The following is a 20,122-nucleotide window of genomic DNA, read 5'->3' on the forward strand; positions in this document are numbered from 1 at the left end:
CCAACTTCTTGAAAGGCAATTTGCCAAAACTCACATAATCTGAGTAAGTAGATATCAAGTAAAAAAAATTCAAGGCAATAATAAATAATCTTCTAAAAAAGAAGGCTCTAGGCCTACATCAGCTCACTGGTGAATTCTACCAATATTTAAGGGAAGAAACTACAATTCTCTACAATCTCTTTAAAGAGAAAGAAATAGAATACTTGCCAACTCATTTTACATGGCCAGTACTACTCTAAATCCAAAATCAGAAAGACATTTCAAGAAACAAAAACTACAAATCAAATCTCCTGTAAATACGATACAAAAATGTTCAGCAAAATATTAGCCAATGAAATACAACAACCTATTTTGCAATCCAACCAAGTGAGATTTATCCCTGATGTGCAGACAGTTTAACTGAAAATCAATTAACGTAACCCATTAAATCAAAAGGCTTTAAAAAAAAAAAAAAATCACATGACGGCAGGCCAAGGAGATCACTGCAATCCCAGCACTATGGGAGAGGTGGGCAGATGGCTTGAGCTTAGGAGTTCAAGACCAGCCTGGGTAACATGGTGAGACCCTGACTCTACTAAAAATACAAAAATTAGCCAGGTGTGGTAGTGCATGCCTATGCTCCCACCTACTCTGGAAGCTGAGGTGGGAGGATTGCTTGAGATCGGGAGGCAGAGGTTGCAGGTAGCTCAGATGACCCTACTATACTCCAGCCTGGGCAACAGAGTGAGACCAAATCTCAAAAAATATTAATAATTAAAAAACAAAAGGTTTACAGATTGGGAAGGAAGAAATAAAACTGCTCTCTCCATGGACAACATAAAGTACGTAGACAATCTGAAAGAAGTGACAAAAAAAACCTCCAGAAGTAAGTAAGAGATTAACTCACAATTGCATGATCTAAGAGTTATACGAAGAAAGACAACTGTTTCTTTTTTTTGAGATGGAGTTTCACTCTTGCTACCCAGGCTGGAGTGGAATGGTATAATCTTGGCTCACTGCAACCTTCGCCTCCCAGGTTCAAGTGATTCTGTGGCCTCAGCCTCCCGAGTAGTTGGGGATTATAGGCAAGTGCCACCAACCTGGCTAATATTTTTGTACTTTTAGTAAAGACGGGGGTTTCATCATGCGTCAGGATCGTATCCAACTCCTGACGTCAGGTGATACCAGCCTTGGCCTCCCAAAATAATTGAGATTGCAGGCATGAGCCACTGTGCCCAGCCAATTGTTTCTTATATACCAGCAATGAACTAGTGGAATTTGGAATTAAAAACACAATACTCTTTACATAACATTCCCAAAATAAAGTAGGTATAAATCTAGGAAACATATACAAGATCTATATGAGGAAAATAACAACAATTAAAAAAAAAAATGATGACAATACCAAAGAAGAAATAGAGAAATATTCCTGGATGAGAAGACTCAATTCTAACAAGTTATTACACTTTGTGGATATAAACTGATGTTAATGTTTACATGAAGAGATATATTTGTAGTATGTACTGCCTTAGAATATTGTACAATTTTCTCTTCTGTCTTGCTCTGTCTTCGAAACTGCAGGGCAGCAATCAAAGTTAACTATATCTCCAACTCCCAGGCTCAATGTACCCATTTCAGCCTACTGAGTATCTAGGAGAGAGGTGTGCACCACTACACCTGACTAATTTTTGTACATTTTGCTATGTTGCCCAGTCTGGTTTTGAACTTTTGGCCTCAAAGAATTCTCTCATCTCAGCCTCCAAAGTGCTGAGATTACAGAAATGAGCCACTACATCTAGCTAAAAAAAATTTTTTTAAACTTTTTGTAAAGACAAGAGTCTTGCCATGTTACCCAAGCTGGTCTCATACTCCTGGCCTCAAGGGATCCTCTGACCTCAGCCTCTCAAGGCACTGGGATTACAGGTGTGAGCCACTAAGCCTCACAATTCTTCTGTCTCAACCTCTGTTCACATGGAGCTCTCCAGAATAGATTTTTGTGAGCTATTTTAATTTCTCTAATAATGATTATTTCACCTCTGCCATTTCTTATGTTGTATACACATGCAACTTCTTTTTCTTGAAGCAACTTTTGAATGTTCTGTCTGCTTTTATTCACTGGGGGAAGAACATTAAGGCATACTTTCTAAAAATTTCTACATTATTAATTTCTAAGTGTCTTTTTCATTTATATCCCAAAGTATTTTCTTATAATATCTTTATGTTCAGTTGTACTTAAATTCATGGAATAAGACTATGCCTAACACAATATTCTTTTACATAAAAACCAGATCTGGCTTACCTCTGACATGGAATATTTTTGTCTGTTTATATGAATAAAATCCGTCTTTTTGTACCAAAATTTAGTACCCAAACTTTTGGTGCTAAAACTAATTCTAAATTATGATTTACTTTAAGAAATAATGAAGGCTGGGAATGGTGGTTATTAATCCTGTAATCCCAGCACTTTGGGAGGCTGAGGTGGGCAGATCTACTTGAGGTTAGGAGTTGGGGACCAGTCTGACCAACATGGCAAAACCCTGTATCTACAAAAATATAAAACTTAGCCAGGCATGGTGGCACATGCCTATAATCCCATGCGCCTGTAATCCCACGCGCCTGTAATCCCAGCTGTTCTAGAGGGTGAGGCAGAACTGCTTGAATATGGGAGAAGGAGGTTGCAGTGAGCTGACATTGCGCCACTGCCCTCCAACCTGGGTGACAGAGCAAGACTCTATCAAAACAAACAAACAGTTCATTCATGTTTAAAATGGCTTAAATGAAGAATTATTCACAGTAACATTATTTCTAATTTTCACAATTATTAAACTGGTCAAAGTAGATCACTGACATTATACCATACAGCTCTACTTGTACTAATAGTAACTTCCAAAACATAAGTTAAAAAAAAAACAACAAGCTTCAGAGTCAAAGAGAATATGCTCACAGGCTACATATAATTTGAATAAAGGAAAACAAAAACAAATTATACAAATACATGTGTGAATTTACCTAAACAAAAGAGTTTTGTACAATACTCAAATAACTATTAACACTGGTGGCTGCTTTGGTAATAAATATAGTTAGAGGCAGAAGGAAGAAGAATTCACAGACCCCTTTTTCATTTTGTACAAACACATTCAAAATTATGCAGCATTATAACAAAATGAATGTTAAAATATCATTAGTTTCTAAATCTGAAAGACTAGTCAGAAAATCCATCTGGTTTTCCCTTAAAATTTTTTATATTAAATTTTAATTTCTGGCTGGGCACGGTGGCTCATGCCTGTAATCCCAGCATTTTGGGAAGCTGAGGTGGGTGGATCACCTGAGGTCAAGAGTTTGAGGCCAGCCTGGCAAATGTGGTGAAACTCCTTCTCTACTAAAAATACAAAAATCAGCTGGGTGTGGTGGCAGGCACGTATAATGCCAGCTACTAGGGAGGCTGAGCCAGGAGAATCGCTTGAACCTGGGAGGCAGAGGTTGCAGTGAGCTGAGATTGCACCACTGCACTCCAGCCTGGGCAACAACAGTAAAACTGTCTTAACAACAATAAAAAATTTAATTTCTATGAATAAGACTGGAGCAGCAACTTGCCCACTCAGTTTTCTACTTCTGGGTAAAATTTCATCATTTATGTTCTGCTAGGAAAAAGTTTCCAGATTTCCAAACGTGTTATATTTTTATACAATAGTTCTAAAATATCTTCTATTAACACATCTGTAACCCTGTAGCAAATTTCTCTAACACTACTTTTAACATTTTTCCTTTCTCTCATCTGTGAGAAATATCCATTTGATCTTTTCAAGGATTCAACTTCTGGATTCATTACGTAATTTCTAAACACAAAACTAAAATAAAGTAGGCTTAAGGAGATTTACTGTGTTAAAAACATGTACCAGTAACACCAAAAGAAGTACCAATAGATGATGAAATGCTCCAGTTATCTCATCAAAATGAACGAAGAATATCCAAGAAGAAAACAGATGTTACTGCATATGTTACATGCAAATGGCATTTGTAGATACTTATTTTATACATGTGTCTTTAAACATTTCACAACATGCATTATAGTAAAGGTCAAATAACATTCCATTGTGTATATATTTAGATACACCCTCCCGTTTTCTTTATCCATTCATCTTTCAATGGACATGTAGTTTGTTTCTACATCTTGGCTATTGCAAATAATCCTTCAATTAGTATGAAGTGCAGACAGATGCTGATGCTGTTTCCTTTGGATATATATGAAGTGAATGGCTGGATTATATGGTAGCTCTATTTTTAATTTTTTAAGTAACCTTCATCTGTTTTCCATAATGGCTGTACCAATTTATATACCCCACCAGGACTGTATGGTTCGTTCTCTTTTCTCCACATCCTCAGTATCACTTTTAACTTTTTGATTAACAACCATTGATGTAGTTAGGCTTTGGGCCCCCACCCAAATCTCATCTTCAATTGTAATCTCCACTAATACCCACGTGTCAAGGGAGAGACCAGGTGCATGGGGGTGGTTTCCTCCATGCTGTTCTTGTGATAGTGAGTTCTCACACTTCCGTCTCTGCTTAACAATACTCCTTTCTGCCGCCTTGTGAAGAAGATGCCTTGCTTTCCCTCACCTTCTGCTATGATTCTAAGTTTCCTGAGGCCTCCCCAGCCATGCAGAACTGTGAGTCAATTAACCTCTTTCTAAATTTCCCAGTCTTGGGTATGTCTTTAACAGCAGTATGAAAACTGACTAATATAGCCATCCTAAGATATGCGGTGATATTTCATGGATTTGATTTGAAATTCCCTGATTAGTTCTACTAAGTAGTGTGTCATATACCTGTTGAATCTTTGGAAAATGAATCTTTGAAATGAATCTTTGGAAAAATGTCTATCCAGGTCCTTTTGCTCACTTTTACTTGTAGGTTACTTTTTGGTTACTGAGTAATATGAGTTTTGGAGATATCTTGGGTATTAACCCTTACTGGAATTTATGGTTGGCAAGTACCATCTCCCAAACTCCCAGGATGCTTTTAACTTTGTTGATTGCTTTCTTTGCTGTATACAAGCTTTTTAGTTTGATGCAATCCACCTATTTTTGCTTTTATTACCTATGTCTTTAGTGCCACATCCAGAAAAATCACTGCTAAGATCAATGTCATGCAGCTTTCCCTGCTCTTTTCTTCTATTATGGTTTTAAGTCTTATGAAGTCCTCAATTCATTTTGAGTTGTTTTTTGTGTATGATGTAAGATAAAAATCTAATTCCATTTTTATATATGTGGATGTACAGTTTTCCCAAAAAAAGACTAACCTTTTCCACTGTATTTTCTTTGATCCTTTGTCAAATATCAGCTGACCCAATGTATGTGGGGTTTTCTTCCAGGATTTCTATAAAGTACCATTGGTCTATGCATCTTTTTACATACCAGTCACTATCTTACCATTTTCATTACTATTGCTTTATAATATACTCTGAAATCAGGAAGTGTAATGGCCCAGCCTTGTTTATCTTGTCCAAGATTCCTTTAGTTCTTCAGGATTTCTTTTGATTCCACACAAATTTTACGACAGTTTTTTGTATTTCTGTAGTACTATGTGGAACAGAAGTACTAAAAGTGAGCATCCTTGTCTTGCTCCTGATGTTAGTGAAAAAGCTTTCCATTATCCCCAGTTGAGGATGATGTTAATTATAGATCTGTGATATATGGCCTTAATTATATTGAGATACATTCCTTATGTAATTCATTGTGAATTTTTATCATGAGAAAACACTGAGTTTTTGTCAAATGCTTTTAATCTAGCCACTGAGATAATCATATAATCATCTGTCTTTTATGTTTATGTAGTATATCACATTGATTAGTTTGTCAATGTTTGCATGATCATTACATCCTATGGATAATTCCCTCTTGATCATAGTATGTTAGCCTTTCAATGTGTAACTGAATTTGGATTGGTAATATTTTTTAGTACTTTTATCTCGTTAGTATTTTTGCTGGTATTTTGTTAAGAACTTACATTGATTTTAGCAATTAATGAATCATCATAACAACACAGTAAGGGTAAACCATATGTTTATCCAAAAAGCTACAAAGCCTGTTTAACTGGCTATTGAAAGATTAAGAAAAAGAAAAGCTCAGCAAATTTAAGAAAATGTAATTATCAGGTGACAGTCAAGATACTAAAAGGATATAAGAAAACCTAGCTGACAAGCCTTTCATTTACTGATTAAAAATTAGGAAAACCAAAATAACCTACATATGTACTCACACAATAATACATTTTACATTTCAGCCTACTTATGGAAGATAAATGCTTGTAACAGTTTTAAATGAGGAGGACATTCTTATATTACAAGTAAGGTATCACTGAGATAAAGAATTCCACTGAACACGTCCACTAACATGAAGTTACCATATGAAAGCACAATACCCATTTTTCCACTCTGAGAAGACTCTACTCAGTTTAGACTTCACGTCCCCACTCTATTTTACTGACTTCTACTACACAAACAGGTATAGTCTAATTTTTAAAGACTCAAATATAAAAATTCTGTAACTTCACTGATTACTCACTGAATAATTTTTTATATTTGTATCTTTAAAAATTACACTATGTCATTTAAAATTCATACATTTCTTTCCCTTGATACAAATTGAGACTATTTTAATATCTTCAACTGTACAAACAATACTAATAGGTAGAATGCATTTAAAATTAGTTCCTCTATGTCACGTGATATGTGTCCACACCCAAATCTCACCTTGAATTGTAGTTCCCATACTCCCCATGTACCATGGAAAGGACCCAGTGGGAGATATTAATAATTTAATAAGGGAGGCAGTTACCCTCATGCTGTTCTCATGATACTGAGTGAGTTCTCACAAGATCTGGTGGTTTTATACGGGACTTTTTCCCTATTGCTCACCACTTTTCCTTCCTGTCACCATGTAAAGAAGGATGTGTTTGTTTCTCCTTCCACCATGATTGTAAGTTTCTTGAGGCCTCCCCAGCCATGCTGAATTGAGTCAATTAAACCTCTTTCCTTTATAAATTACCCAGTTTTGGGGATGTCCTTATTAACAGCAAGAGAATAGAATAATACATCAGGCATGTTTAATGTTAGAATCAAAAACAGTTTGAAGATATTTTACTGTCAAGCATAATTTTCACCAGCTCTTCTCATTTATTGAGGTCATAAAAAATTATCTAACTGGGGCCAAGCACAGTGGCTCACACCTGTAATCCCACCACTTTGCGAGGCTGAAGCACGAGGATCACTTCATTCCAGGTGTTTTGAGACCAGCTTTAAAAACACAGCAAGACCCTATCTGTAATAAAAATTAAAACAAACTGGCTTGGAATGTTAATAGTCCTAGTTACTCCAGGGGCTGAAGAGGGAGGATGGCTTGAGCCCAGGAGTTCAAGGCTGCAGTGAACTAAAATTGTCCCCTTAATGCACTCCAGCTTGGGCAACAAGGGACACCTGGTCTCTTAAAAAATAAAATAATAAAATTACTTTTCCTAGATCAAAAGATTAAGAAAATGTTTTTAAAAGAGCAACAACATAATAAATGAAACAAAATACATACCCAAAACTTGGAATGGCAGGTTAAGAATTTTTATTTATGACACTCATGTAAAAAGATGGGCAATTCTTCACCCATTTATGCCTAGTGTTCCGTTACTGGAACGCTAAGCATGTGGGGATTACTCATATCCTACTGCTTAAGGTCATCACCAAGGTATGACTGCAAAAATTCGAAATACTGCAACCTCCAGCATAAATGGATTTAAATGCATTTTGTAAAACACAATCAATCCCTAGGTTAGAATATCCCAACCTGAAGGTGTATCAACTTTGATTCAATAAATCTCTAAGGCCACTGTGTGTATCTTGCGGAGCACAGGGAGAAGTGAAGTAGAGAAACATACAGATAATTCTTAAAGAGTTCCCATGAAGGTTGTCACAGATGAGTTAAAGAACCAGCCAGTTAAATGTTCTGTATCTTACTGCATCTTATAGTAATATGAAAAATGGAAAATACCAGCATCTTTCCTGTCTTGGATAAAGTCCTGCATCAAATCTACTTCTCTACATCACTATTTTCTACTTGTGCTAGAAACATAAGGGTAGACCTAAAAAATTACATATGTGTGTAACAAGCTTCCCCCACCATGAAATTCTGTTTGTTTTTTGTTTTTCCTTAAGACAGGGTCTCGCTCTGCCGCACAAGCTGGAGTGTAGTATCACACCACACTGCAACCTCTGACTCTTCAAGCAGACCTCCAGTCTCAGCCCTCAAAGTAGCTGGAACTATAGGCACACTATGTTGCCCAGGCTGGTCTCAAACACCTGGGCTCAAGAGGTATTCCTGCATCAGCCTCTCAAAATGCTGCAATTAAGACATGAGCCACCATGCCCGACATGGTTATTAAATCTCTCTTTATTTCACAATTTAAATTCAAAATGTTCAGCTACTTATAATATGAAGAAATGCTACTAATTTTTTAAGTCTACCAACTCCACCACAAACTATAAATCTGTATGTTACTCTAGTATATAGTATAGTTTAAATATTATAATAAAATCTGCTATACAAAGCAAAATATTTTTTAAAAAAGATGAAATAACTTTAAAAACAAGACAGCCTTGAACTAATGGTAACTATCATTTCAAATGGTATGATGTTTAAAAGATACCTCAATCTTAAAGAAAAACAAAAAACTTCAGTAACAGTGACTTATTACAATCATTCATGAATATTTTAAAAGAAAAGTAGACATTACATCCAGGGTTAGATGAAAGCTTCTTAAATAAAGGTATAGAGGAAAATTATATTAAGTCAAAGCACCGCATACATAGCAAGTATTGTATTTAGGAAATAAATTAAAATACAGAGTTTAAGGTAGTTACAGAAATTGCTATATATACATTAAATATAAATCTCAAATTCCTTTATTTGTCTTTAACAAATTGTTTACTAAACAAAATTTCAAACACATTTAATGAGTAAAATACAAAATATATGCAAGAGTATAATACCCACAACTCAAATTGTCTAATACATTTATTTCATTTAAAGCCTGATATTTTCAAGTACATTTCATTTCATCTAAAGCATAGGTGACTGTTTTATTCTTGTTCTTAAGTTAAAACACTTACCTGGGTTTCATACAAATGGGCAATATGAAATTGAACTGCAATGGATCATGGGAAAAGATCAGTTACAATACAGTCTAATGTAATAAAGTAACAAAAAGTAGGGATAATATAAAATGTCAGACATACACAAATGCTAAAACTATGGAACATACATTTGACTAGGGGTGCAACTTCTGTTTTAAACAGAATGCAAAGTTAACAAACAAAATGCAATTAAACCTAATAAAGATCATGGGAAGAAACACAATATAAAAGATTAAGTAATATTGTAACCAATTTATTTATAACTAATAATCATTAAAATCCGCAATAGGTAAGTATACATCATAAAAAGTTCTTAATCAGAGTATTAAGGAAATACAAGCATTTAAGTTTACATATCTTGACATATGGTATTCAAAATTTTACGTTAAAAACATAATATTTACTCTGTAATCAAGGAATGTTTTTCAATGTGTATGCTTTTTCTTTATATTCAATCTTTAACAACTTTTTTTAAGTTATAGATCAAATACTAGTAACAACATAAGGAAACTTAGTGCTCTTTTAATTCTTCAGAAATAGATCACTGTGGTCAAGAACAAACACAAATGGTCAAACTACCTAAAGAGCAAGACTTCAAAATAATTTATTTGAAGATTCAAATAAGGCAGAATATTTGGCTTCTTTTTGCAGCCCTTCTTGATGCCCAATTCCCCCACAAGAGCACACAACAAAATCAGAACGGATAATTACAAGTCCAACTATTTGAATTTTATAGTTTTTATTCATCCATGATAAACACCTTTTCTTGTTTTGTTTTAGGATATATCTTTTAAAACTTCCAAAATTATAAACAGAATATTTATATTTTTAAAGAAAAGTCCCAGTGCAATCATGAAATTCTGACATCCCTTTGTCTCTCCTCCCTTCCGAATCTTCCCTCCTTGCTTCTCCTCGCTCATTTCTCTCAATGTCCTAAAAGTAAATTACACCTGGGATGGTTGATATAATTACCAATTCCTAGCTAAACTCTTTCAGATTTTGGTGTAGTGAAGCTGGGTAAATGTCTAGAATGCAGCCTCTTTAATATGTTCCACAGCTTTCCAGTAAGTTCCCCATATCTAATATTGGAGAATAATGTATTAGATAACCATAAATTCCTTACCATAAGAGAAAAAATTACTGCAAAATTTTGTAATTAACTAAAATCAAACAAACTTTCTGAAACTAAGTTATTGCTTTGTAAAAACAGACAAATATAAAAAGTTAAGTAATGAGCCGTAAAATAAAAGAAAAATCTTCTTGTATGATTTCAAGAAAATAACCTCTCCCCCCAAAAAAACAAAAGCAACAAAAGAAAAAAGTCATATATATGTACACACACCCACTGTGGTTTACAAAGGTTGAGAGGTTTTCTTCATTTTCCCTTCTGTTCAAACAGAGTTTTCCTTACCACATAAAATCTAGTTAATCAAAATCTCACATCTCTGAATTGCTGGAGAGAAACTGGATGACAGATTAAGAAAAGGAAAAAGTACCAGTGCGGTGGCTTGTGACTGTAGTCCTAGTACTTTGGGAGGCCCTGAGCCTAGGAGTTCAAGAACAGCCTGAGCAACATGGCAAAACCCCATCTCCACAAAAGATACAAAAAATAAAAATATTAGCCAGGCATTGCATGCGCCTTAAAGTTCCAGCTACTTGGGAGCCTAAAATAGGAGGATCACTTGAGCCTGGGAGATAAAGGCTTCAGTGAGCCATGGTTGCACCAAATGCACTCAGCCTGGTCAACAGAGTGAGACCTTGTCTCAAAAGACAAAGCAAAATTAAAACACACACAGACACACACACACACAGCAAAGAGATAACCAAAAACTATATCCCATATCCCCCATATCTGTACCCACCAAATAAAGATAATAGAAAAGATTAGTGGTAACTGGCATGCTAACACTATCTGAACTTAAAATACAAATTTAGGCTGGAGTCCCAGGTCTCTGACCTCACCATCCCATAAAATACAACATCATCTTCTGTAGGATAAAAATCTCCACCTTTCATCCTTCTGTTTTTTTTTTAAGACAGTGTCTTGCTTTATCACCCTGGCGTGTAGTAGCACAAACTTGCCTCACTGCAACGTCCGCCTCCTGGGTTCAGGCAATTCTCCTGCCTCAGTCTCCTGAGTAGCTGGGATTTCAAGTGTGCACCACTGCACCTGGCTAATTTTTGTATTTTTAGTAGAGATGGGGTTTTCACCATGTTGGCCAGGCTGGTCTCAAACTACTGACCTCAGGTGATCAACCCACCTTGGCTTCCCAAAGTGTTGGGATTACAGGCATGAGCCACTGCTCCCAGCCCATGTTTCATTCTTATCTATAAATTAAAAGGGAGTGTAACTATATAACTAGGTATACTGAATATGGCAGTATTCAATTATAGACTCAAATAGGTAAAAAATTGACATAAAAAGTCTTTAATATTCTAACATTTTTATTACGAAGGAAAATCATGTAATTTAAATTTTCATATTTTTTAAATGTGTTTTTTCCCCAAAATATTAACTGTAGTCATTCATCTTAAAGAGTTCAAAAAACAGCATTTATTTTTTAAATTACATATTTTTAACTTATTCAGGTTTTGTTTAAAATTGGCTTTGAAAACTTGATTTTTGCAACATCACCAAGTACACAAAAGTTTCGAAAAATAGTCAAGCTTATGCTATGTGCAAATCCTAAAATATTAAAAGGTGAAGTAATTTATTAATATGAAAACAGACACCACAAAGGGAGAAGAACTACTAAAGAAGGTAATCACTATTTGTTAGTGATAAATATAGAAGTGACATACCAGTCATTTCTATATTTATCAAATAATAATACTGACTGTCTTTGGGCAAGAAAAATAGTACCCAAATCAATTCAACTCCAGTGATCTAAACTCTCTGAATCAGGCACATGACTTCTCATTTCTCTTCTCAAGAATGAACAGAAACAAAGGTATCAGCAGACAAAAAGGTATCATCAATATTCTTTGCTCGAAAGTATTTTATTTAAAAATACTTACTTTCAGCACTGGACAAAGTACATGGATTACAGTCAATCAAGGCTAACTGAAAATGCTGCAAGAGAAAAGTAAAAATATTAATGCACTAAATTAAGAATTGCATAAAATGACATTTTCTATTTTAGCCTTTCAATGTCTATCATAAAATAACAAAGCTATGCTATACACCAATGCACTACACTCAACCAAATAAAACTACTATAATTCCAAATTTATTGTGGAAAATGTAACTGTTAATCAAGTTATTTCCATGAAATAGTTAAGAATGGAGGCTATACAGAAGAATTTACTATATTCATATTTTTGTTTTATTAAAAACTTCAGATATTTGAGTCTTCCAGTAAACAAAATATTAAGGTATAAAATCAGACATGTACTTCATTATTTTAAAATCTGGAAAATACTATTATATTTTTAGAGCATTATAGCTTATCTTGAGACCTGAACTTTAGAAATCAACTTAGATAATATGAGAATTAACATAAAGAATAAAACATACCTGGTTTTACTGATTCTTCAATGTCACTGTACTTCAGAACATTTAAAACCTGTATGTACAACCTACTTATACACATCAAGTAACCTACTTTCAAATTCACATGTGAAATGTAGTTGTTCTTTGCTGATAATTTTTTATTTATTTATTGACAAAAGAAGAAATTGGACCTCAAGCAATGAAACAGGGTGCTTTTAAACATATTTAAAACACGGTGCTAAACATTTTAAATGTATGTAAATTGTGTGTATAAAATATCTAATCATTCATGAAATATTAAAACACTTATATTTCTACTCTAAATATATCATATAAGCCTATGCAGAATGCAAACCAACTTCTAATTCTCTGTTTACAGATAGAATGAATAACTGTTAAAATCATACAGTAACATTTGATGTTTATAATCTATGAACTACTTAACTAAAGATAATAGGCCCTAAAACTTTTAAATAAAAAATGCATACATCTCTTTCAAACATTCTACAAACTATTGCCATAAATATTCAATTTTCAGAGCCTCCACTAACTTTCAAAAACAACCACAATACCAACAAAGAACAATTTACTTTAAAAGTAAACTATAAGATCATTGTCTACAATGAAAGTATTAAAATTGTACTAAAGATACTAATATTAATGTTTAAAATGACACTACACATAGTCAGAACATAAGTTCTTTGTAAAAATAAATTATATTCAACAACGTTTAAAAACCAAGTTTCAAAGGAAAAATCAATGTGGGAATCACTGAAAACCTAAATATGCCTAGTCAAGTTGAGCACTGCCAATTAACAAAGAACAAAATTAATGTTTGCTATATGATACTACAATCAAAGAATGATCACAAATAGCATCATGAGAGTGAACCCTTTAGTTAGTAGACACAGGCTTGGCATCTGTGTTATAATATTTAAGTCATGCTTTTCAGCAAATGGTGTCTGAAAAACTAAGTATCTGTATGAAAATAAAGTTGGGCCTCTGTTACGTCATATGCAAAAGTTAGCTTAAAATGGATCAGAGATGTAAACTTAAGAGCTAAAACTATTAAAGTCTTAGAACAATAAGCAGGAAAAACCTTTATGACACTGAATTTGGCAGTGATTTCTTGGACGTGATGCCAGAGACACAGGTAACAAAAAAACAGATTTACTTAGCTTCATCAAAATTAAAAACTTTTGTACATGAATGAACCACAATCAAGATACTGCAAAGAAAAAAAAACTGCAAATTATAAACTTAATAAGGACTTAAAATACAGAATACAAAATGTGTTACAAAAAGACCCAAAAATTGAAAATAGGCAAAGCACTTGAACAGACATCTCGAACAATATGAATGGCCAATAAATACACGAAAAGATGCTCAAAATTACTAGCTATTAAGAGAAATACAAATCAAAACCACAATGTGATACCAGTTCACTCCCATTAGGATAGCTACTATGAAGCAAACAAACAAATGAAAAAGATTTTTTTCTTTCTTTTTTTCTCATTTATTGGCAAAGCAGTGAAGAAATTGGACCTCAAGCACTGAAAACAGGGACTCAATCTCTGTGTACACCAATGTTCGAGGTAGCATTAATACAGGAGCCAAAATGGAATAACGCAAATGTTCACCACAGATTAAAGCATTAAGAAAATGTGGTTTAACTATAGAACAGAATATTATTCAGCCATATTCATCCCAAAGGAATGGGAAGCTTCTGCCAGGGAGTTTGAGGCTGCAGTGAGCTCAGATCATACCACTGTTCTCCAGCGTTGGTGACAGAGTGAGACCCTGTCTCAAAAAACTACAGAAAACAAAAAGGAATTCTGAAACACATTGATGAATACCTGAAATATGCCAAGTGAAATAGGCCAGATAAAAAACGACAAATATTGTACAAGTCCACTTACATAAGACACGCAGAGTTCTACTGAGAGCCAGAAAGTAGAATAAAGGAACTCCTGGGTACTTGGAGGAAAAGGGAATGGCAAAGTATTGATTTATGGGTAAAAAATTTTTGTATGGGATAATGTAAAGTTCTGAAAATGAAGAGTGGTAATGGTTACACTGCATTGTAAACAATGCCACTGAAATGTACACTAAAATGGCTATGTTATGTATATCTTCCCACAACAGCAACCAAATAAAGAAGACAAAACTTAAAAATATCGAGGCTTCATTTAACTTAGGAAGTTAATATTTAACTTCATTTTTTAAAACTTACTGCTTGAAACACATTCTGAAATTGGTAAATTACTCATAATACAAATAGGCTTTTAATTATAAATACTTCATCAATCACTAATGAGAGACAATAACGTATGAAGGGGTTTAGAATATGCCACCCCAAAATATGCGATTCTGACATAAAGATTATTTTGAGCCACAGGCAAATAAGAAACAGGTACAATACAACTCCCTATCCTCTTTTCTGCTTGAAAGGACAGGGTGATTCTTAATTTCTGAAGACAACTCTATATTCTTATAAGCCTAAAGGCAGTACAGGATTAATCTATATAACTGCTGCCAAATATTTACCTTTCCACAATTTGCTGTCCATGGAAACTTCAAGTCCTTCCCTTTGTCTTGTCATTTCTCTATAAATTTACTGTTCTTTTGGTTACATCTCACAGCAGCCCCTATTGTACACTCCTCTGAGTTACTCACAGAAAGAAAATAAATCTTCAGGACCCTCTAAATTTATGATGCCAAGGGGGAAGTTAAACCCTGGAAACTGAATCACACAGAATGTTTGCAATTCTGTTTCTTACAGTTTCTTAGATCATAGCTCCTGCTCATTGATCTTGTTCAGTAAATAACTAGGAGACACCACACATTCCCCATTCCAATCACTAATCTTTGAGATTAATTGTCCTTTTATTGGCCTAATTCAGATTGGATGGTGCCCAAAACCCCAGGACAGTTACATCTTTAGTGTGAAGTGTTGAATATACCTCTCCTGAAAGAAAAAGACTACCTCAACAATCAGATTTTTGTTAACTCTGCAGTAAGCCTTATACAGAAAGCTTTGTCTGTATAAGTGACCCCCAACTTCTACACTTTGGAAAACTAACTTCCTTTCTATGGAATCTGTGTTTGCAGGGACCTTAGCTTTGCAGTTGAATAAACTCTCCTTAAACATTATGCGGACCTTTTTGATTATTTAGGTTGACATTCATCACAAAGTTCTCCAGTGTATAATGTGTAATGCACACATTAATACATTTGTTTATTTTTCTCTTGTTAGTTTTTCTGTCAGTCTAATATGCAGGGCCCCAACCAACGAACCTAAAAATAAATGAAGGCTAAAGTTTTTCTTTTCATATAAGATCAAAACAATTGCAGACACTAGAAATAAAAAGCTCAAAAAAAAAAAAAAACTGGACTGTATCAATGTCAATTTCCTAGATGTTAACCTTTGAGAAAAACTGATGGATATAGGATCTTTGTTTGTTATTACCTTTTATAATGATACATACATATTTTTGAAATAAAAAATAATAAAAGAAAACTGGGAAATAAAAACCTTATTTCCTGAAGAAAAACCCAACATTTGGACACTGTGAACATTATTTTCCCTTAGTGCTGTAGTTTGAATATTCTGTTCAAAACTCATGTTGAAAGTTAACTGGCACTGTGACATTATTAAGAGTAGAGATCTTTAAGAGGTGATTAGATCATAAGGGCTCTCTCTCATGAATAGATTAATGCTGTCATCAAAAGAGTGGGTTCCTTAGAAAAAGGGTGAGTTTCACCTGATATCTTTCTATCTTGCTTGTAATGTGACACTTTCCACCATTTTCTGACACAGCAAGAAGGCTCTCTTCAGACATGGTCCCAAGATCTAGGACTTCCTAGCCTCTAGAACTTCATGTCAAATAAATCTCTTTATAAATTACCCAGTCTCTAGTACTCCATTGCAGGGGCAGAAATGAACTAAGATACTTGGTTTGCAAACTGCAATGTGGATCCTTAACATGCTAACAGAGCAAGATGATACAGACTATTTTTTAAGTATATGAAGTATTGGAAGTACAGCATACTTACTCTCCTCAACACAAAAAGGGAAGCATAATAGCCACACTTCAGACTATACTATATTTTTAAGTAAAATCTGTCCTGAAACTATATTATTAAATATAAGAGAACACATGCCTTTCCTAAACAAGTCACCACAGGATAGAAACTGGCCTGAAAAGAAAAGAACTTGGCCAGATGCACTGGCCCACTCCTGTAATCCCAGCACATTGGGAGGCCAAGGTGGGTGGATCACCTGTGGTCAGGAGTTTAAGGCCAGCCTGATCAATATGGTGAAGCCCTGCCTCTAATAAAAATACAAAAATTAGCCGGGAGTAGTGGCAGGCACCTGTAGTCCCAGCTGCTCGGGAGGCTGAGACAGGAGAATTGTTTGAACCCGGGAGGCAAAGGTTGCAGTGAGCTGAGATAATGCCACTGCACTCCAGCCAGGGTGACAAAAACAAGACTCCATCTCAAAAAAAAAAGGGAAAAAGAAAATAACTTGTAAGATTACACAACTTTAGTACTATTTCAGTAAAACCTAAAGAAAAAAGAGAGGTATATAATTCAAATAACTCAGCCTACATTTAATCTGTTGGTATTCAAGATCTGCCAGGAACAGTAAAAAATTTGAATGCTACGGTAAAATTACTGCTTTACTATTTCACACCCCCAAACAGCATAAAATGCCAAACATTTTTAAACAGCAAACATTCTGAAAATACGTATTTCAAAAGATGCATGAGAAAAGACTTTTAAAACTGATCACATATTTATAAAAAATAAAACACTCATGCACAACACCTCACATTACAAAAAGCTAAATTAAATACCACTAACCAAAAAAGTAAACATTTAAGACAGTAAAAGAAATGAGACAAAATGATACAACCTCTTGCCTTCATTTTCAGTACCCAATCCTCAAACTAGAGTCACCCAATCCTCAAATTAATGACTAAGCTTAAGAATGATCTTTCCAAAGGCAAATCATCAATTAAACCATGTTTGTGAAGACATGTACTCTATTGCTGCAAAATACAGTTCTGTATCTCTAGCTGCAGCAATTATCCCAAAAGAAATTCTGTATCTCTACCAAGATGCTCACAGTTCAGTCTCATCCAAATTTTGCTCTCATGAAGCAAAACTCCAGTCAAATTGCAATATTTCCCATTTCTTACAAGTGGAAGGGTCCCATACCCTGTCAGCCAAGGTAATCTAAACCACCCATAATACTTCCTCTATTCCCTCACTGGTTTGTTGTCTGCCTGAGCAAACATCATCTCATCCTCTAAAAAGAATCTTAGGCTAGGATTCAAACCTGCGTAAGAAGCCTTTTCTGGATTTCCCCAGGCAATAATTTCTGCTGCCTCAATAGCAGTTTGATCAAAATGTTTTTGTACTGGGTATACAGAAATATTAGAAATAACTCAATAAAATATGTTACTAATTTTAAAATCAATTTTAATATAACCATCCTTTATTAAAACCAAATAAAAATATCTGTGTACTATTACAGCATTTTTCCTTCACATTCTAGGAAAGCAATGTATCATATATGCATCTGCCGAATGTAACGTATGCTAATTAAAGAAGCACTTCTCAAGCCCAACTACAATGCATCTAAATACAAAACATGGGCCCTAAAAATGAAGTTATCAAGTAGTTATTTCAGACAATTCAGAATACAGTAGCCCATGTCCTCAAACTTGAGAAATACATTCCAAGACCTCTAATGGATGCCAGTAATCTTGGATAGTACTAAACTCTACAGATACAATGTTTTTTCATTCTGCTGAGACAGCTACTAAGTAGCTAATGGGCAAGCTAATATATACAGCCTGGATATGATGGACAAAAGGATGATTTCATCATGCTATTGAGAAGGGTGCATGATTTAAAACTTTTTTTTTATTTTTTTTATTTTTGAGACAGAGTCTCCTTCTGTCTCCAGGCTGGAGTGCAGTGGTGGGATCTCAGCTCACTGGAACCTCCGCCTCTCAGGTTCAAGGGATTATCCTGCCTCAGCCTCCCAAGTAGCTGGGACTACAGGCACACGCCACCATGCCCAGCTAATTTTTGTAATTTCAGTAGAGACGGTGTTTCACTCTGTTGGCCAGAATGGTCTCAATCTCTTGACCTCATGATATGCCTGCCTCAACCTCCCAAAGTTCTAGGATTACAGGCATGAGCCACTACGCCCAGTGATAATTTAAAACTTATGAGTTGCTTGTTTCTGTTTATTTCTCTTTATTTTCCATTTAATATCTCTGGCCAAGGTTGCAGGTAATTGACCTCAGAAAAGAACAATGTGGGTAAGGGGGTACTACTGTATACCTATATGCTTTACTAATCTTTAATAATTTCCTTGTAGAAAGCCAGGCACAATGGCACACATCTGTAGTCCCAACTACTTGGGAGTCTGAGATGGAAGGATCACTTTGGGCCAGGAATTCCACGCATTGTACTATGATCATGGCTGTGAATAGCCACTGCACTCAATCCTGGAAAACAGTAACAGCCAGTCTTTTAAAGTATAATTTCCTTAAATAAAATATATTTTAAAATCTCTCATTCTTATTTATGATTAAAAAATGTTATTCATTAATGTAGACTTTGAGCTTGGTCAATACTAAGCAAATAAAGCCCTCAAATATCCTTTGCATTTGACAGGTAACTACATGCCTACTAAGGCCACATATTATGCATATAACAATAAACAAACATAATCCCTCCACCAAAAAGCTCTAGCCAGAGAGAAATATTAAAGTAAATAATTATGCTTATCCAATCAATTCAGCAATGGCAAGAATTTCACATGAAAGTACAAGATGTCCGGCACAGATCTAACCACCTACAAAAGGATGCCTCCTTGAGAAAATGTTATCAAGATAGGACCTGCATGGATAAGTAAAAGTTACCATGAAAGAGTTCTAAAAAATGCATTGCAGAATAACAAGCATCTGTTAAGGGCCCAAAAAAACACGAAGGAGATAATATGAAATTGTATTGTCTTTTTCTATAGTGAACATAATCATAGTAATGCTAGAAAACTACTGAAGTGTTTAGGATGAAAAGTGGCAATCTGAGTTCCATTTAAAAATAATCTTTCTTTTTTAACAGACATCACTGCTGCTCCTCAAATTTTTAGTTATCTTTCCAGACACATAAAAAGATTAACTCAGATCCCTTGAGTGTCAGGTGTGACCTGGTGAGCTAATAAATCAATTTTCTTAAAGGGAAAAAGATTAAACAGACATTTCTCAAAAGAAGACATACAAGCAACAAACAGGTGTATGAAAAAAAGTTCAACATCAATCACTGGGAAAAGCAAATGAAAATTACAGTGAGATATCACCCCATATATTTATTATCAAAAAGACAAAGTATCATGCTGATCCGGTTATAGAGAAAGGGAACCCTTAACAATACCGGTGGGAATGTAAA

The 20,122-nt window shown here is 34.7% G+C and overlaps 1 protein-coding gene across 50 annotated transcripts in view; it reads right to left on the reverse strand.

The window, feature by feature from the left end:
• UTY (ubiquitously transcribed tetratricopeptide repeat containing, Y-linked) overlaps positions 1–20,122 on the reverse strand; it is a 267,961-nt gene that overhangs the window by 168,797 nt on the left and 79,042 nt on the right. For 49 of the 50 annotated variants that reach the window (XR_010119798.1, XM_055269631.2, XM_063635455.1 and 46 more), the window contains 2 exons: positions 12,178–12,232; positions 9,136–9,170 (listed from right to left, as the gene is read on the reverse strand). The exons of the other annotated variant lie outside the window; for it this stretch is intronic. Coding sequence is in view for 48 of the 49 variants with exons in the window: in XM_055269631.2 (XP_055125606.1) it covers positions 9,136–9,170; positions 12,178–12,232 (90 nt within the window). In the remaining variant the exon portion in view is untranslated. The remainder of the gene's footprint in view (positions 1–9,135; positions 9,171–12,177; positions 12,233–20,122) is intronic. 50 annotated transcript variants of the gene reach the window in all.

This window comes from Symphalangus syndactylus, chromosome Y, assembly GCF_028878055.3.
Source record: "Symphalangus syndactylus isolate Jambi chromosome Y, NHGRI_mSymSyn1-v2.1_pri, whole genome shotgun sequence".
Classification (NCBI taxonomy): Eukaryota; Metazoa; Chordata; class Mammalia; order Primates; family Hylobatidae; genus Symphalangus; species Symphalangus syndactylus.